The sequence below is a fragment of the Euwallacea fornicatus genome, chromosome 14, assembly GCF_040115645.1.
Source record: "Euwallacea fornicatus isolate EFF26 chromosome 14, ASM4011564v1, whole genome shotgun sequence".
NCBI lineage: Eukaryota > Metazoa > Arthropoda > Insecta > Coleoptera > Curculionidae > Euwallacea > Euwallacea fornicatus.
This window is the reverse complement of record NC_089554.1, coordinates 4,909,134-4,931,578: the sequence shown is the minus strand read 5'-3', so window position 1 is coordinate 4,931,578 and position 22,445 is coordinate 4,909,134. Positions and strand designations below refer to the sequence as shown.

The 22,445-nt window shown below is 33.4% G+C and overlaps 2 protein-coding genes and 1 long non-coding RNA gene across 6 annotated transcripts; 1 reads left to right on the top strand and 2 right to left on the bottom strand.

Annotated features, from left to right (window-relative positions):
- Positions 1 to 5,236: 5,236 nt before the first annotated feature.
- Positions 5,237 to 6,914, bottom strand: LOC136343465 (uncharacterized). The gene is made up of 2 exons (XR_010732787.1): positions 6,813 to 6,914; positions 5,237 to 6,755 (listed from the first exon to the last, which is right to left on the bottom strand). It is a non-coding gene; the product is annotated as an uncharacterized lncRNA (long non-coding RNA).
- On the top strand, positions 6,431 to 10,504 carry LOC136343464 (uncharacterized). 3 transcript variants are annotated; one of them, XM_066290203.1, is made up of 3 exons: positions 6,431 to 6,684; positions 7,179 to 7,702; positions 8,039 to 10,504. In XM_066290203.1, exons 2-3 carry the CDS (start codon positions 7,257 to 7,259, stop codon positions 8,634 to 8,636), a joined length of 1,044 nt encoding a protein of 347 aa, XP_066146300.1. In that variant the 5' UTR covers positions 6,431 to 6,684; positions 7,179 to 7,256; the 3' UTR covers positions 8,637 to 10,504. The 3 variants fall into 3 exon arrangements, with proteins under 3 accessions (XP_066146300.1, XP_066146301.1, XP_066146298.1); XM_066290204.1 differs by lacking the exon at positions 6,431 to 6,684 and having other exon boundaries at positions 7,076 to 7,430; positions 7,608 to 7,702; XM_066290201.1 differs by lacking the exon at positions 6,431 to 6,684 and having other exon boundaries at positions 7,076 to 7,702.
- A 4,167-nt stretch (positions 10,505 to 14,671) lies between these two features.
- arm (armadillo) lies at positions 14,672 to 22,174 on the bottom strand. 2 transcript variants are annotated; one of them, XM_066290199.1, is made up of 13 exons: positions 22,028 to 22,174; positions 21,638 to 21,674; positions 19,402 to 19,565; positions 19,210 to 19,318; positions 18,388 to 19,106; positions 18,102 to 18,330; positions 17,760 to 17,952; positions 17,493 to 17,682; positions 17,356 to 17,434; positions 16,998 to 17,231; positions 16,424 to 16,569; positions 15,950 to 16,046; positions 14,672 to 15,099 (listed from the first exon to the last, which is right to left on the bottom strand). In XM_066290199.1, the coding sequence occupies exons 2-13, from the start codon at positions 21,660 to 21,662 to the stop codon at positions 14,960 to 14,962; spliced, it is 2,325 nt and encodes a 774-aa protein (XP_066146296.1). In that variant the 5' UTR covers positions 21,663 to 21,674; positions 22,028 to 22,174; the 3' UTR covers positions 14,672 to 14,959. The 2 variants fall into 2 exon arrangements, with proteins under 2 accessions (XP_066146296.1, XP_066146297.1); XM_066290200.1 differs by lacking the exon at positions 15,950 to 16,046.
- Between the last annotated feature and the right edge of the window lie 271 nt (positions 22,175 to 22,445).

The window sequence follows — 22,445 nt, the reverse complement described above, 5'->3', positions numbered from 1 at the left end:
GAATTATTTCTTAATGCAAATTGTAAATGTACTGTGAATCTACAGGGTGTTTGGTGTTTGGTACTTTGATGCAAATATTTAAAGGAATGAAGAAGAGAATTAAAATTATTTTTTGAATGGACGTTTTGGTAATAATGTAGGTGATTTTACCTCCAGAATAATAATAGGTGAAAGTTTAGGGGTTGGATTGTTCTTTGAGTAATTTTAAGTATTTTGTTCTTCAACAGTTTTAGGAAATTTTAAAATTAATTCATTTTAAATAATCCGGTGGGAAACTGTAGCTGTAGGTTTTGATAAATTTCGCATAAAACATTTTCCTTACCTTTAGGAAATACACTGTAAATAAATATTAAAAGAAATGTACATGTTGGGTGCAAGTTAAGTGATGTCATTAATTTTAAGGGAAGGTTCCTTCTCATATTTTATGAAAAAAATGTTCATTTCAACCTGTCCCCTAATTTGCATTAGTTTTATTAATTGTGCGGTTTAGCCCCGATTTTTTTAAAATTATAGAGCTTTACAAACTACACATTTTCATCGAAAATGGCCTGGTGGATGTAAAATTTTAACAAGTCATATTGGCGATTTATTAAAATTTTGCTCTTAGAAACTGTCACGGTAGACCTTGAATTTTACATTGACCGGGCCATTTTTGATGAAAATGTGCACTTTGTTGAGCTCCATAATTTTTTAAAAATCCATGCTGAATCGTACCTTTGATAAACTTTTTACGGACTACCTCTGAAACAAATGAGTCAGTGTATGAATGTGTATATGTTTACCAAAACAATAATAATATACAAGTAAAAATTCTCTCTACGTTGAACTTTCTACTTGTTGTAAATAATGGTTTTTGTTAAAATAGCTGTGTAAGAAATAAAAGGAAATATCCTACATGTTATAATTTGTTTAAAGAAAAAATAATATCTATAAAAACTTGAAGTTAAAAAAAATAATTCCTTTTATTTGTCTATATTTTACAGCTTCTTACTTCTCCTATAAAATTAAAAAAAAAACTATATAACTAAATTTGAAGATGTTTTATTGTTAAAATGGATGAATGCCTACTTTTTCAATAAAAAAAAATCAGTTATTAATGTAATACACACTTTGTATAACTGTTGTATTTTGAATTTTTTCTGACTGCATTCTAACAACGATTGATGAGGCCCTTTCTAAATTAGTTCCCTGTACAGAGACCCTACTGCTGTACCATAATAATAATTTTTTACTCGTACCTTGTTGGAAATAAGCACTCGATATTCAAATTAAAATCAAATTTCTGTGCTTACCTAGGATATTTTCTTCTCCGACAAGTTCTGCTCTCTGCTCCTTTTTACCTTGCTCACGCCAAATGTACCTTACGAATTTACCAAATGCCATTTCAGCTGCTAAAAAAAAGTTACTAAAAAATTATTAACAAATACCAACTCCCTGTTCCTGCTGAGAGAGTCCATGTCGATGAAACTTCGATGTATCCCTGGCCCCCCTTTGCCTTGTCAAAGTGAACCCGTGTATAAAACGTGTTCAGTGTTTGCTAAAGGGAGCAAATGATGACATCCTGCCTCTTTGTTAGTCACTCAGACTCTTTCGAGTCAAAGTTCTGGTCGAGCTAAACCTACCTACCTACTGAAAATGTAGCAAAGTGTGTCTTTTGTAAAAGCTAGATGTGTGAATCGATTGATTAGGAGCGAATGTGGAATGTACCACTTGCTTGCTTGCTCGTTAAGGTTCTTCGAGAACCTTAAACTTGAAGTTGGTGGTGCAATCTTCTTTCTAGGTTCCCACAATTTGAGGTGCTACGCCCTGTGAACCCTACGTTTTACCTATTTTAGCGAGTCGCCCCCTACCGTGTGTAGGTGACACCCTCCCTACCTGCAGCCTCGATAACCATATCGAGCCACTTCCCAATGGTGTGCCCCCTTGCTGCTGGTGCCCCCTTGCTGCTGCTGCTGCTGCTGCTGCTAACCTGAACCAAATTTTCCTCTTCTCTGCTCTGTTAGTTTTATTTTGGGTTCTTACCTGATGTACCTTAACGCCCTTTTTCCGATCCTCCGTCTCGGCCCCCATTTTGCCCCCCATCCCATTTTGAACCCCCCGTTCTGTCGACGACGTTTTTGTCATCTTTATTCCCTCTAAACGTTTGAATCTGGATCGTTCCTCTTGAAATAAGTGGATTGATCCGTTTTTGATTCAAGAACAAGGAATTAATCCTTTGTTCGTTACGTTGTGAGGATAGAACGGGTGGTTCCCGACGATTGCGTCGAATTGAATTGCAACGAATTGCCGTCTGGGACCTTCCCTTTCGCTGACTTTCCGACTTGTGACGATCAGCACCAGCTCCCTCTGAGATGGCCCTTCGGTACCGTTCGATTCCTATCGTGGCCGCAGATGGAACCACCGGTAAAAAACCGTCTCCTCGCAAAATCCTAGAACTTAGACTAGTAAAGTTTTCGGTGGCTCTCGCCGTCTTTTCCCTCGGGATCTGGACCAGTTAACGACAGCGGCACTTGTTGCTGCACCTCTTCGGGGGGCGTCGTGAACGAAGGCCTCATCGGTGCTGGCCCCATTGATGATTCCTCCGTTTGCCCGTTCACCGGGGGGCGACTCCGGCTTGTGGTCGTTGTTGTTCTGCCGGATCTAACAATTGGGTTAAGACCCCCAAAGAGGGGTCGGTCGAGAGGCCGACTCCTCGTCAAGGTACCTGGAGGGTTTCTTCTCCACGTATCTTTGCGTTGCGTCCGTTTCTCTGCCGGGCCCTCTTTGGGCCCGGTGTCGTACAGTGTTGCCGGATTGTGCAAGAAATCAAAAAAATAAGGGAATTCTTCCAATGAATGCTTTTCTGAAAATTATTGGGTTTCCTCAATAATTTTCATCATTGTGGATGTTGGGGGTCAATTTGCATTAACAAATAATGCAAATTAACCCTTCAACATCCCCTCATTACCCACTTTGTGCCGTCCCTACCATCTCTCATTCACCTTCTTTTGTTATAATTTTTACCTGTAGATCGATTATTTTACATTAACAAATTCAAATTCCATTAAACCAATGCTAGATAAAGCTTCAATTATTAACAGAGTAATTTTAGTTTTAACATCTTCAAATTCATATTCATATGTATCTCTGTGTAATGAGTTTAAAGCACTTATCGCTTTAAAAACGGAAACGAAAAAAATTGAGGAATCTATCTTTTCTATCTTTCCCCAATGGCAAATTATAGCTTTCTATTACCAAAACCATCTCGTATAAATAAAAGTAAACGTTTGTTATAACGAAAGAAGGTGAAAATTATTGCAATTTTCGGAGAGAGACGAAAATGGCAACGTCGCCGCCACAGCGGATACGAAGCGAGGTAACGACGATTCATAGGAAGAATTCCCCGAATGGAATGTTTAAGAGTTTATTATTCACCTATGATGGATTTCTTTAAATGGCATTTTCTAAAGAAAACCATTGGATGAAATTCTGAAAATAATTATATGTATATTAATTAACACTGTTTCTTTATCTATGACTGTTATTTTTTATGCCACTATTTAAAATGTGTTGTTATGTTACAATTTTCAATTATTAAACTACCAACAAAGGGTTGGTGGATTATTTCAAAGACACGTTGTTGATACGTTGTGGTAGCCACATAAATGAGAACCGTGATAAAGATGTATCAACTAATTTACTATAATGGAAATTTAAACAAAGATTATTGTAATTTTGCTAAATTAAATATTGGTGATACAATGTATGAACTGATTTACTATAAGGGAAATTTAAACAAAAATTATTGTAATTTTGCTAAAATGAATAGTCCCTTCCGATAAACATTTCTCACATTGTTAATAAAACAATACCCTAAGATGAAATAAGCAAATTTCTCCAAATAAATGCTAAATATATGAGAACCTTTGAATGTATAGGAGTGGTTGCTTTCGAAAGAGCCAAAATTGACAAATGATTAGGGCTTAAACCACCGAAATGGCAGGCGCGCCCCATTCACACTTGAAATGCAAGAAAGTCCAATTTTACTTATTCTAAATTGCAATTGAAAATGATAGACCAAAAATGACTGTACCTACCTTGGTGAAGGCTGTGGAGCCGTGGAAAAGCCCTACTTTCTCGACCATCCCAGAAATTGAGGACCCAACCGATGCTATATCTCGAGGACTCTGAAGGATGATGATAGTTGCTTGCTGTGGTGGGTAGTGGAATTCTTTTCGCTTCGTCGGGGTGGAACGCTTCGGTTTCTGTACTAAAACCAGAGGAATAGTTTTGGGTAATTTCCAATTGCAGGGGCACGGTCGATGAACATAATGTGGTCCTCTACGAAAGGAATGCTACTTTGGGACAATGTCGACGATAAGTTTTGATTGCGTTTGAAGGAGGGGAAATTTTATTATTAGTTCTCATATTTCGGGAATAGAGGAGCCTATACTTTGCAAAACAGGACTTTTTGGAAGATCCTCTAGGAACGGGCTTCTTTTTTTTTTTCTTACCTCTTCTTTCTTGGGTCCGTAGATAGTCTTTCATTCCACAGGGATGATACCTTTTCTTATTTATTGCTTCTCAATTTTAAATGAGATTATATTTCTATTTCAAATTTAAAATTTTAAGTTAATTCCCACTTTTCTGTTAATGAAAACACAAAACGAACTTTCGCGGTTCGATTGTTGACAAGGAATGTCTTAATTGTCATTCGATATGTTCTAATATGTTTAGTGGTGTAGTTCATAGGTTTTTTTTCCAAATCAATCCTTCCGAATGCCTGTTTTTGGGGTGATGGGGGTGGTTCTGAAGGGGCGCAGGCCGTCCTAAATGCGTCTCCTACGCCTATGGGTAAGCAGGTGAAAAATAAAGGGGTGAAAAATCAAGTGGGGAAAATTGTAATTGAGCGGGGAAGAAATCTGTAAAAGGTTCTGCCCCTGGACGGTAGATGGCGCATGTAGAACAAGGAAGGAAACTGTAATTTGCATGGGAAGAAATTTGTAAAAGGTTCTTCCCCTGGACGGTAGATGACGCATGTAGAACAAGGAGGGAAACTGTAATTTTGATAGGAAGAAATCTGTAAAAGATTCTGCCTCTAGACGGTAGATGGCGAGTGTGAAATAAGGAAGGAAACTGTAATTTGGTTGGAGTAGAAATCGAAGTTAATAGATGGCGCCACACACGAAAAAAAAATCGATAACTCTTAGATAAAGGAAAAATATCCGTTGTTCGTTTTAGAAATGAAACAAACTACCCAACATAAAAATTTAATAAACTCTCAAAATAATCGATGACGAGAAATCGCTAGAAATTCAAATGGGAATGGGTTTTTTTCTTTCTCACCTTCTCCTAGTTAAGAGAATTATATTCTCTCCGTCGACGACTGATACGAGATGAACGCTTTTCAATTGTAATTAATGACAAAACGTTTTCGTTTTGAAACGTACATTTTAAATAAATTTTTGCGTTTCGGTTTAGAAAGTGCTATTTGATAAATTATAATATTGTCACCCACAAACTAAAAAACGAAATTATCGATAGAAAAGTTTCTTTTCAGAAAAAATTGGCTGCATATGAAAGTTGTCAAGATTATGAAGACAAAAATTCATAGTATTTTTCTAAATATTGCTCATAACGACATTGAAGAATACTAAATAACAAACAAAAAATGGAAGACGAAAAGAACCAGATGCAAATACAGTATCATTTAATATTAATTCTACAACAGGTCGGACGGTAAGCCAGTTGTCGAATTAAAATTAAAGGATATTAAAAATCTTATGCATCGGATTCCGGTAGCAGACCGTCTATTTTATACAAATTTCATTGGCGACGAAACAATGGAAGACATGGATGAGATTAATAGCAGTATTGACTTTCAACTGAAACCACAAAAAGTATCTTAACCTCTGATTAAGCAACAAAGAATTAAATGTTTTTTCCATGAAATGTATTTAATTCAATTTAGTTTCATGTTTTTCGTCTTAGAATATTAGTTTTTCTAATGTCATTTATAAAAAAATTAATTTCATTTAAGTATTCGACATTTTCATAACAAGTGATTTTTAATTAAATTAATTTTTTTTCTTAAATATTTCAGAATAATTTTAATTGTCATGAGATCGTTATTGCATAATGGGGTCCAATTATAGCTACGTTTGAAATCCCAAACACCTCAGTAATTGTTAAATCTTCCAGAACATTTTTTATAAGGTGAGAAAAAAATGAATGAAATGCCAGAGTTTTTGGCCTCTAACTTGTGGAGTATTGAACAATATCAAAATTATTGGATGAAGAAAACTATAGAAATGATATGGGTAGGAGATATTAGAAGTAAAGACCTAGGGGATCGATTGAAGGTCAGACTTTCATGTGCCATGGATATAAACTTCACTTTATGCATCAGGAGGTCACATAATATATATTATTTTAACAAATAAACTGTCGCTCGCCCGTAAAATCAAAATCAAAAGGAAACAAGCGAAAAAATGGCTTACTATAGAATCCACGATGTTGCCATATTGTAAGCCTTGTGGTTAGTCACAGTTAACTGTTAATCCTGAAGTACTTTCCGATTATAATTAATAATTTTAATAACTTACTAATAAATTAATTATTTTATCAGGACCCTTGAATGACCAACATTAGAATTGCGTGTTTTCGTCGATCAGAGAAGGGACCAGGTCACTAGGGAAAAGATTGGTAAATGTCTTCATCTGACTAGCCTCATTCTTAAGAGACTCTCGACTGAATCTGCACTCTGGGATACAAATCTGTAGGATCGGGGCCTTAAAAGCAAATAGTTACATTCATCATACGAAAGAGCTTACGGTTATATCCGCCGGTATATTCCACATGCTTTGAAGCGGTTTTCAAGATCTTCATATTTCCGCCATATTTAATGAAAACAATTGTTTGGCTAACCTTTGTGACGAGTTGCGCGATCGAGCTCATCGAATCATCCCCTTGCCAAAAACAAATAAATAAATAATTTTAAAAATCTAAAATATGTTAATGTTTGCATTTGAATTTCTGTTCAGTACTTAAATTCATATCCAAAATTATTTCTTTCGTATTGGTAACCTTTAATAAAACAGTTGTGTGTAATTCAATAATACTTCAACGAAATAGACGAAATAAATATGATTGAAATAAATAAAAGGGAAGAAACAAACAGACTGTGCTATTCATTACAGGAAGATCAAAGAATTCTGCGTTATGTTCTGGATGGTAATCATCAAGACTTCATTAAAGGAGATGGACTATGGAAGAAAATGGAAATGGAAAGAGTATGTGGATCTAGAACCTGGCAGAGTATGAAGAATCGGTTCATGCGAAACATCTTAGCAAGCAAAAGCAGGCCTGAATATGGCTTGACTCACGAAGAGAAGCAGTCCTTAAAAAATATAAATCAATCAACTGCCACATCTAACTTAAAAAAAAACTGTGTGAGTGTCTCTAGACATGATTCTTCAGATGTTGTAAAACAAAAGAGTGAATCACAGAAAGACAGGGGTGCAAAGCCTGTCTCAATACAAAGGAATATAAAACACAATTTAATATTCTCAGTTGAAGAGGATAAGAAATTAATTAACCACCTTTTGCACAATTGTACCTTCTTGCAGGAGGCTCCTTATGAAAATGATGGTTGGAAAGCCCTTGAAGCAGAAAAAGTCTGTTCAGGACGAAGTTGGCAAAGCATGAAAAATAGGTTTTTAAGGTAGTTAAGTAATTGGTACTAAGGTTAAAAATTGTAACTATTAGAGTATAATTTTATTTTTAATCTAATATCTATTCCTTTTTGGACCATCTCTAAATTAGTCGAGTACAATTCAGGAAAGAAAATACATAGCACCTGCAGGGATTTCAGGACCTTTTTTTTTCTGTGATATATTTTAAAAGAATCATAATAGAATACATGTCCCATTAAAAATAAATTATCTTACAGAGTATTTCCTGCACTCTAGTTATTAATAGATCTTATCACCTGATTAAGAACAAATGTAAAATTACTATATTCTTATAGAACCCTTAACATGAAAATTTTTTGTTACAGGGACATCTATCCATCAATCATCAATCCCATTTATGATTTAACTGAAGAAGAAATTGCTTGGATAACAAATTGTTTATCATCTAAACCAAACTCTGAGCTCAACAACCACAATTCTTTTGTGGAAATATTGAGTAGCTCTGATGAATCACTGGATGCAATACAAATTGAATCAGATACAAACATTCGATCTAGTTCCAAACGAAGTCATGAAATTGAAACATATTCAAGTTCAAGTACTCGATTTTGCAGAAAGTCAGCATACACACCACATAGTGCAAAAGTTCTAAATCCTTTTGCTAAATCAGCATCAACTGTATTGAAAAAATCTCAAAGGAATTCTGTTGCAACTAAAACAAAGGTGAATAATAAAAACAGGGATAGTCTAAAAAAGTCGAACTCAATTCATGTTGCATCAAGTAGCAAGAACTGGGAGTCAGTAGACTCTCTTGTTAGCTTGAATAGTAACAGCGAATATGTACACCATAAAAACGAAGTGGAAGTTTTGAGGGTAAGTTCCTCTGACACTGATGAATGTAGCGTAATCCCCAACGATTTTTATTCCATTGACATGAAGTGGACAGACAGTGACACATCTTAAACTTGCAGATACAGTCACGGGAGTAATCGTACTTCATTTGTATTTTAAGTGGCAGATATTCGTATATTAATTATTAATAGAATAACGTATTAATAGGATGTGTTTAAAAATTACAACCCTTTAAACTTATCTAAATTTTGTTGCCCGTAAATGCACTATTACAAAAATATAATTTTATGATAACAAATAACAAAATGGGGTTCACGACAGTATTTATACGTACACAAATCGCAGTAAAAAAACATTTAATTTGGAAATAATTAATATTTGGTTGGGCCTTCTTTGAATTTTATAATACTTTTAGGACGGTCTGGCATACTGTTAACTATTTTTTGTATATTTTATTTCAGTATTGTACTAAATATCAAAGTTTTTACTTTAAAATGTCTGTTTTTAATTTCGCATTAAAAAATTTTTTTTTAATTCATATTTGCCCAGATATTTAATAGGATTTATATTGGAACTGTCTGAAGGAGCAGCTAAAGGATGTGGTGTATTTTATAATTTGTAATAGTATAAGCCCCATTGAGTTATAATATAGCCTGCGTGTCTCAGGTTGTTATCATGTTGGAAATGGAAATTATTTTCCAACCTCAATTTTATTTAATTTAATAAGAAATTGTCCTATAAAATATTCAATTAGTTGTGTTGAAAATTCCGTCTATGAATACTAAATTGCCCACACCACTCACTGACACGTATCCCCATATATCGTAATTGAACCGCTTGTCTACTTGATTGTTTCTTTCAAATTTTTTATTTGATGTTTTGCATTTGATTTTCCTTTACACCATTGTGAATGCATCTGAATGAACTAAATTGGGTTTACTCTCGTCTGAAGGTAATATTTGTTTCAAAAAGTTAACATCTATGTCAGCTTATTTTTTACGAATCTTATTTGCTTCATTTGATTTTTCAAATTAATAAATGGTTTTCTTTTAGCAACTTTACCGTTGAAGCAGTTCTTTCTTTAAGTATTTCTACACGTTACTGATGATACTTGTTTATTAAAGTTTGTTCATATGAACGTTGCCAAATTTGGACCAGTTACGTATGTGTGTGTACGCACGTCATTTTTTAAGAACTAATTTTTTCTCACACGAAGTAAGTTTTTTAGAATCCTCTTTGCGTTGTTTATCAATTAAATCGCTAGTTATTTAATATTTTATATATTGCTGTTTTAATTGATTACATATTGCATCGTCTATTTACCCTTGCTCACTAATTTTGCAATTTCTAAGTAACTTCTAGCCTTCTGTTGCCACTTGAAAATAAATTTTTTTAAGTTTGGTGAAACTTCTTTAGTTTTTCGTTTTTTTTTTTTATTGACAGTTGATACATAACTATGCGATACAGTTTCTTGTGTTATGAATCGCATTACTTCTAACAAATTAAGACAAGTTTAATTCTTGACAATTACTCTGAATTGAAAAATAACTACAATTAACCTATATACATATGTATATACGAACGAATATTCTTGTGAGATCGATTCTGTTATTTGTTGTCATAAAATTATATTTTGGTAGTATTAACATATTTATTGGTAATAAGCATTAAAATAATTTAGGGGATTGTAATTCTAATACTAATTATAATATATATTCCTATTAATAAGTTATCCTATCAATAATTAATAAATGGATATTAGCTGTTTAAAGTAGACAATTAATGAGGTATCAATAAATATTCCTGTGACTGACTATATGTCTTTGTACGGGGGTAACCTCGAATTGTGCTAAAATACACAACAAAAATTAAATTAGGTATTACAGGGGCTGTGACAAGATATATCTATGTAAGTGCAACATATACAAGGTGGTCTAACTGTAAGGTTAAAAAAAGTTTAATATAAGTTATGCCGTTTTCATGAATTTTTATTTTTTAATATTATTTAAGTTACAGGGTGGTGCAACTAATCGTGGCACAACAAAATTTTTACAAGTGGCTTAAATTTTCTGTATAAGTTTTTTGACATTTTGTGGTGTTGTCTGAAATTTTTAATTTTTGATATAACTTCATACGGAAGTATTCATAAAAGTTATATCTGGGGACCGTGCTGACCAGTTAATGGGGCCGTTATTCGAAATCCAATGTTTCAGTTTCCAATTGTTTAAAAATTTGGCGCAACAACGATCTCGATGTGTAGGAGCACCATCTTGCTGATAATACTAAAAATTTCTTATATACTCGAGGGGTCGTTTAATAAACCTTGTAAGAAGGTTTGGAAAAAGTTTAAATATGTCGCACCAATATGATGTTTATTGAAGAAGAATGACTCAACTATCTTTGTTCCTAATATCCCAAGCCACACATACAGTGAGTCTCATTCAAAATCGTGCAGTCGATTGGTATAAGAACTCAAATGGATTAAAGAAATAAAATGCGAAATACCTTTAACTTTTTTATTACTAGATTGCAGATAAATCTCTAATTAAACAACTCTATGATTATTTTATAAGGCAAAATTATAGATATTCAAAAATTGAATATTTAATCAATTTGTTGTCAAAAAATAGTCGCACCGAAAATCGTGCACTTCAGAACATTTATTAAAAACTAGTAATTTTTATCGTTTAACGTTTGTGTTAATATTTCGTTGGATAACCCTTATTATTTTCAACAGCTTTTAGCCTATTAGGCATCGACCTAATTAATTTTTCTGTGAAGCTTGCATCAATTTTAATCCACTCTCCTTCTAGAACCTTCCTCAACTCATTTCTATTAGAAATATGATGTTTGCGAACTCGCCAATCCAGTACATTCCATACATTTTCTATGACATTTAAGTCAGGAGACTGTGGAGGTGTTTTTATGACTTGTGGGCAATTATATAACGTTATTGTGGGTCGTTATTTTGATAAAAGTGAAACGTTTTTGTTATTCCTAATTTTTCAGCACTTAGTTTCAAATGTTGCTTTAAAACGTTCAAGTACCCGAATTTATCCATATTTCCTTCTATAAAATGAAGGTTGCCAACACCTGAAGCACCTACACAACCCCACACCATTAACGATCCGCCTCCATGTTTGACCGTTGAGTGAAGATTTTCCTTTTTCAGCTCTTCGTTAACTCTTCTCCAAACCATAACTTTACCGTCCGATCTAAATACATTAAATTTGCTTTCGTCGGTAAAGATAACGTGTTTCCAAAACTCAGTCTTTATGCATATATTTTCTAGCGAATTCTAAACGGAGCTTCCAATTTTTCTCACTAACATAAGGCTTCTTTCTTGCTATTCGGCCATTATAGACATTTTTTCGTAAAACTCTGCGAACAGTTTCCGCACTTACCACTTTGTTTAAATTAATTTCAATGTCAGTTACAAGTTTAGGTGCACTAATTTTTGGATTATATTTGACTTGTCTCAATATCCAACGTTCATTTTGCGCTGTTAACTTCTTCTTATGGCTGACTTGGACCTTATTGGATATACGATTAAACTTTTTGTACCGTTCTATTATCGACTGAATAGTAGTATTGCTCTTGTTAAGTATTTCGGCAATTTTTCTTTCTTCGATGGTCGTTTGCTTTTTCCCACTCATTATTAAGAACTTTTTAACAAATTTTGAACAAAATTATCAACTATTGGTACTTAATAAATGAGTTTAATTAAATTTGTAAGTACAACAAAAATATCCATAACTTAATCATCGAACACATCAGCTGCACGATTTTGATTGAGAGCTAACAACAACGAGCAGTAACATGTTTTTTTTCTGCCTAAGGTAACTTGATGTTTACGGATTTAGTTAATATTTTTAAAAACACAATATAAGGGTTATCAATCGTCATGAAAATAAGCATTGTTTATTTCAAGGTTTATGATTTAAATAAAGTCATATAATTTAAATGAGTGCACGATTTTGAATGTGACTCATTGTAGATTTCAATCCTTTCGTAAAAGCTCGTTTCACGATGAATATGTTGATTTATCTGTAACCAACGATAATATATGCCACGATTAAGTCACCATTATTAGAAATCTGACACCGACGCTAATCACACAACAAAATTATCTTCCAAAAATATACACACACATTCTGCAGTTTGAGAAAACATTTGCAAGAGCTTGTTCTTTTTTGACAATCTTCCGGTCTTAAATGGTGGACTTTTCCACACTGATATGGTCTAAATTTATTTCGTTTTAGTATTTGTCTAGAATAAGATATTGAAACTGTAAAATACAAATCTAGGGTCTGAAGAATATCTAAATAATAAGTTCTTAAATGAGATTTTTAACAAAAAAATAATTAAAAACATTTAATAGATAAAGAATCACTGATTTTGTACGAATGATAAATTCTACGTTCGGCTCAAGTATCAGTTTTGATTCAGATGAATCGACCTTCTTTAGACTGGGTCTTAATTAAAATGTAGAAATAACGTTAGTTGTTATTAATTTTTGATAGTTCAACAGTTTTTTTTTAATTTTAGTGTTTTCTTCACTGTTTAGTTGTAAGTACGTTAATTTGTAAATATCTACCTTCTTTTCTGTATGAGTTTTTGTTCAATAAAGTTACATTAGTTTGTTTTTCAATTTTCGCTGGTAACATTAATAAAATTTGACAAACAATTGTTGTACCCATTTCAACTTTGTTTGCAGCAAACTGGTCTCAAAGTAGCAAATTTGTCTGTTGTTTATCTTAAGATCAAGCCAATGTTAAGAATGTAATAGACTATAAAGTTTTTGATGAAGTATAGATACTATTCCTCTGAGTAATATGGGGAAAAAGATTCCTATCAGCCAAACACTTACCTCCTCGAACTTTTGGCAAATTTGCAATTTTTACTCTTTAAAAATATTTGTTTTCAATATATCGGGCCTATGAATTAGAGTGCCTGTGAGTCCTTTGTTCTATATGAGTCAGAAATAGTTACTAAGGGTCTAGATCTCCTTTTTAAAATACATCGAAACCCAACCTAAACCAGGCCAATAAAACTTGATCGCTCTGTATTTTCTCCACCAACGCATTTTATAACGTTGAAAACGTCGTTAAAACTTTTCGGAATCACGTTGTCCATGTTTTGCTTAATAAATTCTCGGAAACCACTAAAATTTCATTGTAAATATTACAACGAAGGACAACGTGCTTCGAATAAGGAATAGAATTAAAACACTGTTTTTTGACGATTATCAAGAAATTATGTATTATGTTCATAAAATCTATATCATGCACAAACCGATAGTCTGATAACATGATTAATTCATTTCTACCCTGTTTCAAGAATACTCATTTAGATTAAATGGTACGGTTTTTTAATTACTTAAAACTCGAAAATATGAACATTATGCGACACCTATGTAATACGTATCGCATAATGTTCATATATTTTCGAGATTGTATCTACCTACCTTTTTCTGAATTCGAAATGGTACGTACACAAAACTTGAATAATGATTTTGAAAACTAACAGAGTTTTCAATAGTAATTAAAGAGACTTACTTTAGTATTAAGCTCGATACGTTCGCAGTTCCGAACTTTATAAATTATTAGGTTATAACCTTAACTACGTAATACGTACTCTTAAAACTACACTAAATGAAAAACATCTAATTGGCATAAACGTTGAAATTTTTATTTCAACGTTTATGCCAATTTACTTTATTTTTAAAATAAATGCACATAAAAAATATATCTCCTAATGTTATAATTAAAAAAAAATCACTAATAGGTTACATAGCTAACCCGTTAGTGACTATTGCAGCTTGACGAACGAAACAAGGACCTATGAGACTGTTATGTTGTAAGGTCGAATGGGACAAAAATTGTTTTTTACTAGACTCGGATCTACAAAAAGCAGAATTAATTTCGTTAGAAATTTATGTGCTAAATTTCTACTGAAATTGCTTGATACAATTAGACATTTGATATTCATCAAAAGTCTAATTGGATCTATCATTTCATCAAATATCACTTCACTCACTTGTCAAATTCAACCATTGTCACTGTCCATTATTTATACGGTGGAAAATCTTCTTTGTGTCGAACCAAGAATGTCTCTAATTTTTATTCAAATTAGAAATATTCTCGGTTCGTTTATGTTTAAACAAGACTGAAGGGGGAACTGCCTAATTAGAACGTCCTCATTACCCATCCGCCATCCCACCAAGATAGAAAATTATTTTAGGTTCTCTACAAATTTCATTTTTTCAAATTAGTCCTTATATTGATAAGGACTCACTTCAAAATTGCATTGCCAAGGCAACCAACTAAATATCTAGTTTAATCGTATTGCCGCATGACAGATGCGTATGATCAGTAAATTTAGTAGTAAGTTTACTGATACTGATGTACAGTGGTACGATACTGATTTTTTTCCTACAAATCAGTATCGTACCACGCAGCCACTTGACTATTGTCCTGAGGCGGGGTGGGTAATTGGTCCATGGTCACGTCCATGGCGTCCATTGGCGATCCAATGTCCATTGCTTGGACACTTAAGTGTATCTGGTCATAGCCTGCAAAAAGCTTTTATTACACATCCTGTATTGGAATTCTTTGTTATAGATGAGTGTTATATAACGTTGATCCCAAAAATGATGTACATATTTTTATCCGAATATTATCGTCCTTAATTTCGAAATTTGAAAATGTAGCGCACAAATGCTAAAATTAAAAATCACCTATACAAAAAATCCATATCTACAAATAGGTATTTAAGTATCGTACTTCATTCCTACTTAGTAACCAAGCAATACAGAAACTACCGAATATTTCTATAATAAAAACAAAAGAAAACATAATTACCCACTTAGGACATTTAGTAATGTATTAGGACAACAACACACAGAGAATATCATAAAGAGAGAAAAGATTCATTAAAAGGCAAAAACAGATACGGGTTGAACATTATTGTACATAAACAACGTGTTTCACGATTCATAAAGCCATCCTCATATCTCAGGAACTGCTTATCTGATGTATTTCAAATTTGGACCATTTGAATATTTTTAAATTGCGATTTTTACTTAACAAAGATCGTTTCCTTTTCTAATAGGCGTACTTTTTTTTATTATGTGCCAATTTTAAGGAAAAGACTATTAGGGCAATTTTAACTGCAGTTTTTTTACATTTTATGAAAGAGTATCATCAGAAACCTCTGATGTACAATTTTATTGAAATGGATAGTGAGTTAGATTTTAATTTCAGAATAGATTTTAATCTAAGACCTCCTTAGTAGGCACTAACAAAGATTTAGCCCTAAATACACTGGAAACATTATGAAATGTGTCAATATAAGGGTTTTGTTAGTAACCCTGATTACTTTTAAAAATTAGTCTTTTTTTTGTTTGAAATTCTCTCAATTACCTTGTTGTTGGTACGCCCTGCCGGCGTGGCTACTAACGCTCGGGGGCCCTTGGGTTTGGGTATACATATTCTCATAGGGGTCAGGGCTCAAAATATCCTAGAAGGGCCAAACAAAAATATGCAACAAAAACAAAAACAAAATCATATGGGTACGACAATTAAAAGCAAATCTAAAAATGCATTGTACGAGCAATAATAAGTTGCCGTTTTTCTACATTATGTCTAAAAAGCACGGAAATCTGAATATAATTTTAATTTTGAAACGCCTTTATTTTAGCCACACAAGACATGGTTTTTTTTCAGATCATTACTTAGTAAGTCAAAAGATAATGATTGAGGGTTTATTCTCAAACTTAGATTCTTTTTAAACACGCTATGAAATAATAAATACATATAATAATAAAACATAAAAGAAATTAAAGAAATAATTACTAACATAGGAATTATGAATAAATTTATATGCCCTTCGCTTACCTGAAAATCGGCACCAACCAAATCAGGATTCCACAATTCCTCTCTAAAGAGGGAACTGGACAATTCCATACTTAGTCGTTTTTTATAGTCTTGCGGTTTATCTTCCGACATGCGGAAGAGTACAGCAGCGGCGTAAGTCGCCACACCTATGAACGCCTTATAAGTTTACAGAATATAGCACGCGGAAGCTTGACTGGGCTAATTTCGAGATATATAGAGATTTTTTTCTTGCATCAAATAATACGAAATTTAAAGGAGTCGATTTAATGAGCAAGGCCAGTCCTAGTTAGTACTTAGATAAAAAATCTATAGTACAGGCTGTGTAGATTTACTGAGAAACTTGCACCGAAACTTTTAAAACTCATACAAATTGTATTTTTTACTCCACATTTCATATCAATTGATGTGTGAGAGAGAGAGAAATCTTTCTGCGAGTCCTTTACTCGAAATTGGCCCAGTTAACGTTATACGTACTGCATCTTGTCTTTGCAAAAAAAAAACAAGAAAACGTACATATACCTACTGTTTTATGAGAGTTTCTTAAATTATTGTGCAAACGAAAGGAATAACTTACCTTCGTTTCTAGAATGTAACAGTTCTGTTAATGGGGCAGTTGCGCCCTCTTGTTCGATTAAATCGGCGCCTTCTTTGTCGGCTGCCAATTCGCACAGCACCCCTGCGGCCACGCGCTGAATATTTTCTATGTCATTAAAGAGAAGCTGCACAAATATAGGAATGACGCCTTGCTGGCGAATCTGTTCGCGATTGTAAAATTCCCTAGCGAGAATATGCAAAGCTCCGACGGTTCCTAGTAGAATGAGAAATTTGTAATAGAAAGTTAAAACAAATAGGAAAGCAATGACACAAAGAGTGTGTTGGGATTGGGTTAATTGATTACAACTTGCATAATTTGGAGTTTGATTTCAATATACCTTCAATGATTTCTTCCATTCGCACTCCGTCGGCATATGTTCCAGCCTGTTGGCTGCCACCGCTTGCCAAGCTGGCTCGCTAAAATATCATTATTTTTGCTCGCAAAATTCGAAGCAGTACAATAACCAATTCTTACCCTTTGAGTGTCGTTGTAAGCCCTCGTTAGCAGCTGTACCAAGTAATTTATGGCACAGGACTCTCTGAGTGGTGCGAAGTTATCCTGACACAAGGCGAGGTTTCTGATCAGACCTATCACTGCCTTGACAAGGGGCCAACGGGATGGTGGATTCAACAAGCGCACAATAACAGGAATTCCACCAACAACCCTGAAGAAACATTGTTGGATAAAAATGATAATATTTACCCTAACATACAACGTCATTAGAGTAGGAACAATACATACCTAACTTGATTTTGAGCGAATTCCGACTTATCATGTCTTGAAGTCAAGTGCCTCAAAGCGCAAACGGCCGGTTCAGTGATCTCTTCCCGATCACCCGCGTTCATTATAGTCCGCACCAGAGCTGAAATGCCATCATACTGGCACACGGTTTCCTTGTTAAACTGGTTGTTGCAAGTCAAGTTTGACAAAATTCCTAATAATTTTAATAGTGTGAAATAATATTAATTACTTTCAGGCCGCAAAACACTCCGACGTTTAAGGTTTATCTTCTAGTGAATTTGTGGAGAACTTACGCAAATGGCCCTTGAGAGTTCAAAGTAAAGAATAATAAAGGCAACGTACCTGCTGCGCACGTGACAACATTGACATCAGATGACCCCAAAACTTGAACCAGAGATGACAATAAAGAATCTAAACCATTGACTTTTGTAGCAGCATCAGAGAGATTTCTCAGTGTCCATAAACAGTTCTGTACAAGACGTTGGCTAGAATTGCCTAGATGCATTGCCAAAGCTTGCATTCCTCCAGCTTCCACAATAGCAGGCTTATTGCTGGAGCATACAGACAACACCTGTAAAAATTTCAATAATAAAAATGGCCCCTGATTTGGTCTTAAAAAAAAACATACCTTCAAAACGCGGGAAGTGGTCCATAAGAGTTTTTCATAATTGTAGGACCTCATGATCCTGACCAACTCAATGGGACCCTGGGAAGCAAGAATAATAAGCTTGCTCTCCTGATTGCCATAAGCTAAAATCTGCAGGCAGTCAGTTACAATGGCCAAAAATTTGGTGTTGTTCCTCTGTAGCAAAGCCACCATCTTTTGTAATCCTCCAGCAAGTCGTACAGCCATTTTTGATCCATCTTGATGAAGCAACAAGTTGTGCAAGGTAGTAATGGCATAAAACAATACACTCTCAACTGGGGAACTGAGCAATTTAACCAAAGCTGGAATTCCTCCACTCTTGAAGATGGCCAATAAACCTTGTCTGTGGTGCGACAATTTGTGGAGAGTGCCCACAGCCCCCTTGGTGGTTTCGAGATCGTTGGAGTTCGATATGGCACGTACTAAGGCGGCGACCATTTGAGGGCTATTCATAATAGCATGCCTTGAGGCTTCTTTCTTGGATAGTTGATGTACCATCATGGCCGCCTGAGAAACCACAACTTGATCTTCGTCATTTAGAAGTTTAATTAATTCAGGAATTGCTCGCGTGGCCAATTCCGCGTCATCTTGATAGTTAATTAAATTCACTACTGCATGTTTTAGCATTTGACTAGGTTCGGCCAGACGTTGAACGGCAGTTTGATGTCCCGGGTCAAATTGGGTAGATGGAATTTCAATTCCTGGTTGATAATAAAATGTTTTATACCATAAAAATTAATTAACAATAAATAATGCTTTATTATATATATAGTTCAAATAAAGTCATGTTTAACGTTTTCATACCTTCTTCAAGTGTCTCTGGAAACATCGCTGCTCTAACTCGATGCGATCGTGTTTGATTTAGTTGATTGTTCATATCATCAACTTGATCTTGGGTGAAGCCTTGGTATCCCTAAAGTGCAAAATAGAAAATTCTCAATTTTCCATAGTTCCTCTAGCACTCATTAACCAGCATTGTAAGTAAAAAAAACTTGCCTGATCTAAATCAAAAAGATCCATATCCTCCTCTTCTTTGCCACTCAAGGAGGGAACTTGTGTTTGGGCGCCAGAATGGATTCCTGAGTCGCCCATGTAACTGCCCTGCTGCCAAGACATCACCGTTTGGTCTTTGGGCATATCACCTGACCCTTGGTAGGGCACTAAACATAATTAAATTACCATGTAGATATCTGGTAGATTAACAATTAAATAGGAACATTTAACAAACAATAATAGTAAATAACTTGTCATCAAAAGCTGAACTGACTTAGTTCTACAAATTTTTGGATGACCTTTTGCTTCCTTACATAAATTTTAATAGGTAGAAATTACAAGTTCCTTCCATAGAAATTGAGATTTAAAAATATTATTTTTTTATATTATCTAATGAGATCATATTCAACTGTGGTTTCAAAAGCAATGAGGTCAAATCTTTTAATCAGGCAAAAATGAAATGATTCAAACTGATAACTTAATATATTGTTTTTAAAACTTTACAAAATTTCATGCAATGAAATAATGTTGTTACAGTTCCAAGGTAGTGTCAAAACATGGATCTACATACAGTGGCAGATATAAGTATAGAAAGATATTTCCTCTAGAAATATTTTTTTATTTCCTAATTGAACAACTCCCAAATACTAGGAAATTATATAACTTTTAGGAACTTAATAATTATTATGAAATAATAAGTTAAACAACAAACCATTACTTTTTTAGATTGAATGTAAAAAATTGTCCTGAAAAAAAGCATGAACAGCAAACTTTAAGACTATTTTACTTTTTTTTTTCGAAAAAAATCAAATATTTTGTAGACTATCCCTTTGCTTCAAGGACTCTTGCTTTATATTTTTTGAGCATTCAATCCATAAGGTTCTGACAGATTTCTAAAGGAATGCTCTTCTAATTATTTTGCAGTATCTCCCATAAATCTGGCACATTGTAAATAATTCTTAACCAAATTTTATGCTTTAGGAAATCAAATAGGTATTTTATTGAATTCAATTCTGGTGATCAGGAGAGTCATTCCAAAATGTCAAAGCATTTTTCCAAAAACAAATTATTTTAGCAGCCAAGATGAGTGTTTATGAATATTTAACTTTAGAATTTTCTATATTAGAAACATTTCTTGTTCAATAAATCACAACATCATATTTTCTGAAATATCTTTGTATATAAACTGATCCATTTTTTCATTTATTTTTAATAAGAGTCCCGTTCCATGTTGAGAAAAATATCTCCAAACCATTATAGCTCCACCTCTATTCTTCGCTGTAGAGATTCATATTTTATATCATATCTCTGGCCCACTAGTCTTCAAACATATGATTTTTAATCTAATTCAAATATTGTAAATTTACTTTCATCTCTCCATAGAACATTAGTCCATTTTTGAGTATTCCAGTGTAAATGCCTATTTGCAAATTCCATTCAGTTCCTGTGATTTTTTTTTAAATCAATAGTTTCTTTGCTGCAAATCTTAAAAAAATACTATCTCCACAAAAACATAGACTTACAGTGTGGTCAGTTACAATTACATTTAAACTTTTGTGAATTTATTCATTTATCTATTGAGATGAATTGTATGGGTATCTTACTGACATCTTTTTAATATATTTTTGTCTGTATGAGCTAGTTTTTCCAGGGTAACTAAATTTAAAATGATTTGCTACAGTGTATAGAATTCAATATTTCTTTAAAATTTTGAGATAATGCACTGTTTCTACTCTTGTCTACGTAACTTTAGGACTTTGTTTCCTAAGTCTTTTGAAAAATAATTATTTTTACTAATTTCTAAAAATGTGTTAAGCAAACAAAATTACAGTAGAGGTAAAGTAATGACCACAACAGCAAACATTTAAAATAACCAACTTTCTTTCCATACTTTTGACTGACACATAAACAAAAAAATGCTGTTACAAAAAAAATATATGAGGTGGAAAATATAAATAATTAAACATGTTTTGAATCCATTTTGATTGTTATAAATAGAAGACAATATTTCTATTGCATTGATCTTACTTGAATAAAATGCAAAATGAAAATCTTTCCATACTTATGCCTGTTACTGAAGATATAAAAAAAATATAACTTTAATCCAGTATTATTTCTATGTACCTTACACATTTTGCAAAGAGCTAAGATGAATAATTTTTCATTTCTTTCATATGTACTGCCATTGCACTGAACAAATAATCAAATTTTATTCATACTTTTTTGAAACGATACTTACTTGCCCTGCTCTGGTAGCTGCTCATGATTAGTCACACCTAAAACCAATCCAAGTTCTTAGAAATGAGGTAATATATGACTGAAGTAGTTTGTAAATTGATTCATTTTGTAATATTATTAGAGGACATCAAATTTGCCAAAGAAACCATAAATTTAATAAAGCAATTTTTGAATACTACGAAATCTATCATATTTTAATTAGAAGAGCTACAAAAATAGAAAACACGCAAAGGAATGTCAAAAAAACTATATCCCAAGCACAAAGAGATAAAGAAACCTCCATTTTGAGATTGTACACAATCAATGTCCATACTTTTTAATGCAATTTCTCATTGAATCCGAGGTTAAAATAAAAAATATTAATGCTATGAAATTACTTAGATGTCCTTACCCCTTTAGTCAATGTTTTGTGTATATTTCAGTAGGTTTTAAGACAAAACTTGCACAAACTTGAACTTTGTGGAAAATATTAATACCCCACCCGTGATCCAGGTTTCTCGTTTTTCCATATTACGCACGCGTCACGCAGAGATGCCAGATTTCTTCAGATTCATACTCTAAGTAACCAAATACAATCTTAAAGCAACCAAATGCCATCAGTCTTTAAAGTATCCAAATTGTCACCAGTAATCAACAATATCATAATAAAATTGGTGTAATATTAGGTGAGTAGTGTGACAATGGACCGGTGTTGGTAATAAAAGATTTGTATCACAGGGTATTAAAAATTTAAAACAAAGTCAATGAAAAATGTTTAAGTAAATATGTATTTGCCGAAATATGATTGATGAAAATATCTGAAAGCAAAC

Coding starts and splice junctions, on each gene's coding strand:
- arm (XM_066290199.1), bottom strand. CDS start 21,662: ATGAGCAGCTACCAGAGCAGGGCAA. Junction 17,953..18,101: donor TGTTGTCACGTGCGCAGCAG/GTACGTTGCCTT, acceptor TAAAATTATTAG/GAATTTTGTCAAACTTGACT. Junction 17,435..17,492: donor CTTACAACGACACTCAAAGG/GTAAGAATTGGT, acceptor ATGATATTTTAG/CGAGCCAGCTTGGCAAGCGG.
- LOC136343464 (XM_066290201.1), top strand. CDS start 7,125: ATGATTGAAATAAATAAAAGGGAAGAAACAAACAGACTGTGCTATTCA. Junction 7,703..8,038: donor ATGAAAAATAGGTTTTTAAG/GTAGTTAAGTAA, acceptor TTTTTGTTACAG/GGACATCTATCCATCAATCA.